Source organism: Telopea speciosissima, chromosome 7, assembly GCF_018873765.1.
Source record: "Telopea speciosissima isolate NSW1024214 ecotype Mountain lineage chromosome 7, Tspe_v1, whole genome shotgun sequence".
NCBI classification, from domain to species: Eukaryota; Viridiplantae; Streptophyta; class Magnoliopsida; order Proteales; family Proteaceae; genus Telopea; species Telopea speciosissima.
The window spans coordinates 56,321,727-56,324,655 of NC_057922.1; the positions used below are offsets into that span (position 1 = coordinate 56,321,727).

Consider the following 2,929-nt stretch of genomic DNA (forward strand, 5'->3'; position numbering starts at 1 on the left):
GCAGATAGCGGCCTTGGTGCTGCCCACACTGATGCAGGACAACTTGAGATGGAGCTTCAATCAGTTATGGTTTTCAGCCCATATCCTGGGTTTAATTAAAACCATTGAGCCAGCCTAGTTTGGTTCAACTCCTGACCCAGTTGGATCAGTCTTTTGTGGGAGAAATTTTAGCTATCAGCTAGCCTGTATTCCCCACTCCCATCGATCCAGCAAATATTGTGGGAGATTCTTCATATTTATTAATCATTAATTTGCTGATTTATAGGGTATTTAACAGATTTCGTGGGAGCCTAAGAAGACAGCTATCAATCAGCACTGGAGGAGATAATTAATGGTTGATTTATAGGGTATTTAACAGATTTCATGGGAGCCTAGGAGGACAGTTATCAATCAGCACTGGAGTAGATATAATGATCAAGATTGTGTGGGCCCCATGGCCAGCTCGCATAGAGGGAATAAAGGGAATAAAATTAGGGATATAAACGGATCGGATTCGGCTCGGATAGTGCTATATCCGCATCCGCATCTGATTAGCTTTCGGACGGATTCGGATAGTGCTAAACAGATACGGACACGGATTCGGATCGGATATTTTATCCATTTACATGTAAATATAGCTTTTCGGATAGCTATAGCCTATCCATATCCGTATCCGTTTAGCTTTCGGACAGATTCGGATAGTGCTAAACGGATACGGATTTCGGCTATTCATTTACATCCCTAAATAAAATAGGAGATCGATGGAGAGAATGATGCTGCCTAGCATGAGAGATTTTAGAGATAGGTTGTTAGTTTCCTATAATTTTGGATTATATCTAGTCCTTGCGTGGGGGCTTAGTAGTTTTAAGCTACTTTTTTTTTTTTATTATATTTATTTATGTAATGGGTAGTTTCTATTTTTGGGACTCTTTAATTTCTTTTTATATATGATGTAATTCTCCATCATTGAAATTACGGAATAAAAGAATAAATTGAGTTTATGAGTTGTGTGTGTGAACTCCCCCCCCCCCTTCTACTGCTTTCTTCTTCTACCCTGCTGCTTCTTCTTCTCACCGTTTCTTCTCTTTTCCCCGCTTGAAATTTTGATTTCTTTCCAGTTCTTCTCTTCTCCTATTTTGTCCCCCATTACACACCCAGACAGGGGCGTGGACCCCACCCAGGTAGGGTGCTCAAGCAGTGGGTAAGGCAGTTATTTCACCTCTGTCAGGGTGTGGGCAGCACTAAGGCTGCTATCTACCCGGCCATAGAGGATAAGAAAGGAGCATGAAAACCTGCCTTAGTGCCTTATCATCATGATCGCAAGGGGAAAGAAATACAATATAATTCCATTAAATTATTTAGGACAAACAACATAATTTAAATGAAAATTAAATCAAAGGCACATGCAAAAAGAGGCCTTGTAGTAAGCGTAGCTATATTCAACACTTACATGTACATTGATCTAACATGAAAACATGTCATCTTGATACTTAGATTAGTGTCGGTGGGCTGCCTGGGGCAAGGGCAGAATTGGACATTTCAATGATATTATCTTCAGAGAGAGAGAGAGATAGAGAGAGACAGAAGACGATAGTAGTAGAAATTATCATAGATAAAGGAGGTAAGTGTCTGGACCAACCCGAGGAAAAACCCTAGAGGGAAACTGCAAGGGTTGATCATGAAAATTACATTTTGTGTTTTTGGTAAAAATCATGAAAATTACATTACAGATCAATCGTCCAGGATTAATTATACTAGGAGTAGATGTTATTCCAAAAGAAAACCCTTGCTTTTTTTTTTTGATGAAAAAGAAAACCCTTGCTAAAAGGATAAAAAAAGACTCAAATCATAGAAGTTTGACTTGTCAACAAACAAAACTGACAGGAGAAATAAGAGGTGAAAATTTGAAGATCAGGTTACTCTCAAGGAAGACTTTTTTTCGGATTCAAGACCCCAAGAAGCCCCTCACCACATCACAACCCTGCCTTTTAGTAAACTCATGTCACCGGTTTCTGGTCAGTCATCTCCTTAGTAATGGCCGGAATACAACTTGAGCTCCTCGCAATCCCACCCTTCTTTACACCACCACTCCTATCCCTAGGACTCATTGATTTAGCCCTAACTCCTCTCCCTTCCAATCCTGTGCTCTTCTTCAATATCTCCCTCATTGCATCAGCTTGGAACAAAGCTGGATATCTCTTACCAATTCTATTGAACCTCACACACACATTCATGTGAGAATTCAAAGCTTCTTCACCTCTCCCTCCATTCTTCTCCACTTCTTCCTTCACTGCTTCAGAGCACAAACCACATATCCACTTACCTGAGAACTTGTCACGTACACGCTGAACGTACTCCGGTGTATACTCTTCGCTCATACCGCAACACTCGCACTTGGCATCCTCTACTTCGGTGATTGGCGGGAGCTTGATATCGATCGCTTCTTTGCTTAGATCAAAGGAGATATCTGAAAGAGTCCTATGGAGGCTTTCCATGGAAAGCCTTGGTGGCTTGCTTAAGTTGTTGGTCCTTGAATAGGAAGTAACAAGGGTCTCTCCGTTTGGTGCCATGACTCATAAACTTGAGAAAACAAAACAAAAAAAACCCTAAGTGAGTTACAGTTTAGTTCTGAGTGTTTAGGAACTAAGCAACGAAGATGAAGGACTTGACGGTTATCTCTTGTGAGAAGAAGTTAAGTTCCTAAAACCCTAATTTATAAGGTTCTGCTCAACCTTTCTTGAAGCAAAGGATTGATATGTACTAGTGGACCCTAGAACTCTCGTGCATGTAATCAATTGAGATAAGGGAAACTCATGAATTCACTAGATTTTTCATGATTAGACGATTGAGCCTAAAACCTAAAAGCAACAGTTTTTTTTTTTTTTTTTTTTTTTTTTTGAGATAATCACAAAATATAGCAACTTGTCACCTTCACATATTCAAGAAATAA

At 39.8% G+C, this 2,929-nt stretch overlaps 1 protein-coding gene across 1 annotated transcript; it reads right to left on the bottom strand.

Annotated features, from left to right (window-relative positions):
• Nucleotides 1-1,801: 1,801 nt before the first annotated feature.
• Nucleotides 1,802-2,566, bottom strand: LOC122669154. Its single transcript, XM_043865837.1, has one exon. It carries the CDS (start codon nt 2,547-2,549, stop codon nt 1,977-1,979), a length of 573 nt encoding a protein of 190 aa, XP_043721772.1. The 5' UTR covers nt 2,550-2,566; the 3' UTR covers nt 1,802-1,976.
• Nucleotides 2,567-2,929: the final 363 nt, after the last annotated feature.

Bases quoted from the DNA above. Each gene is read 5' to 3' on its own strand.
- LOC122669154 (XM_043865837.1), bottom strand. From the start codon at position 2,549: ATGGCACCAAACGGAGAGACCCTTGTTACTTCCTATTCAAGGACCAAC.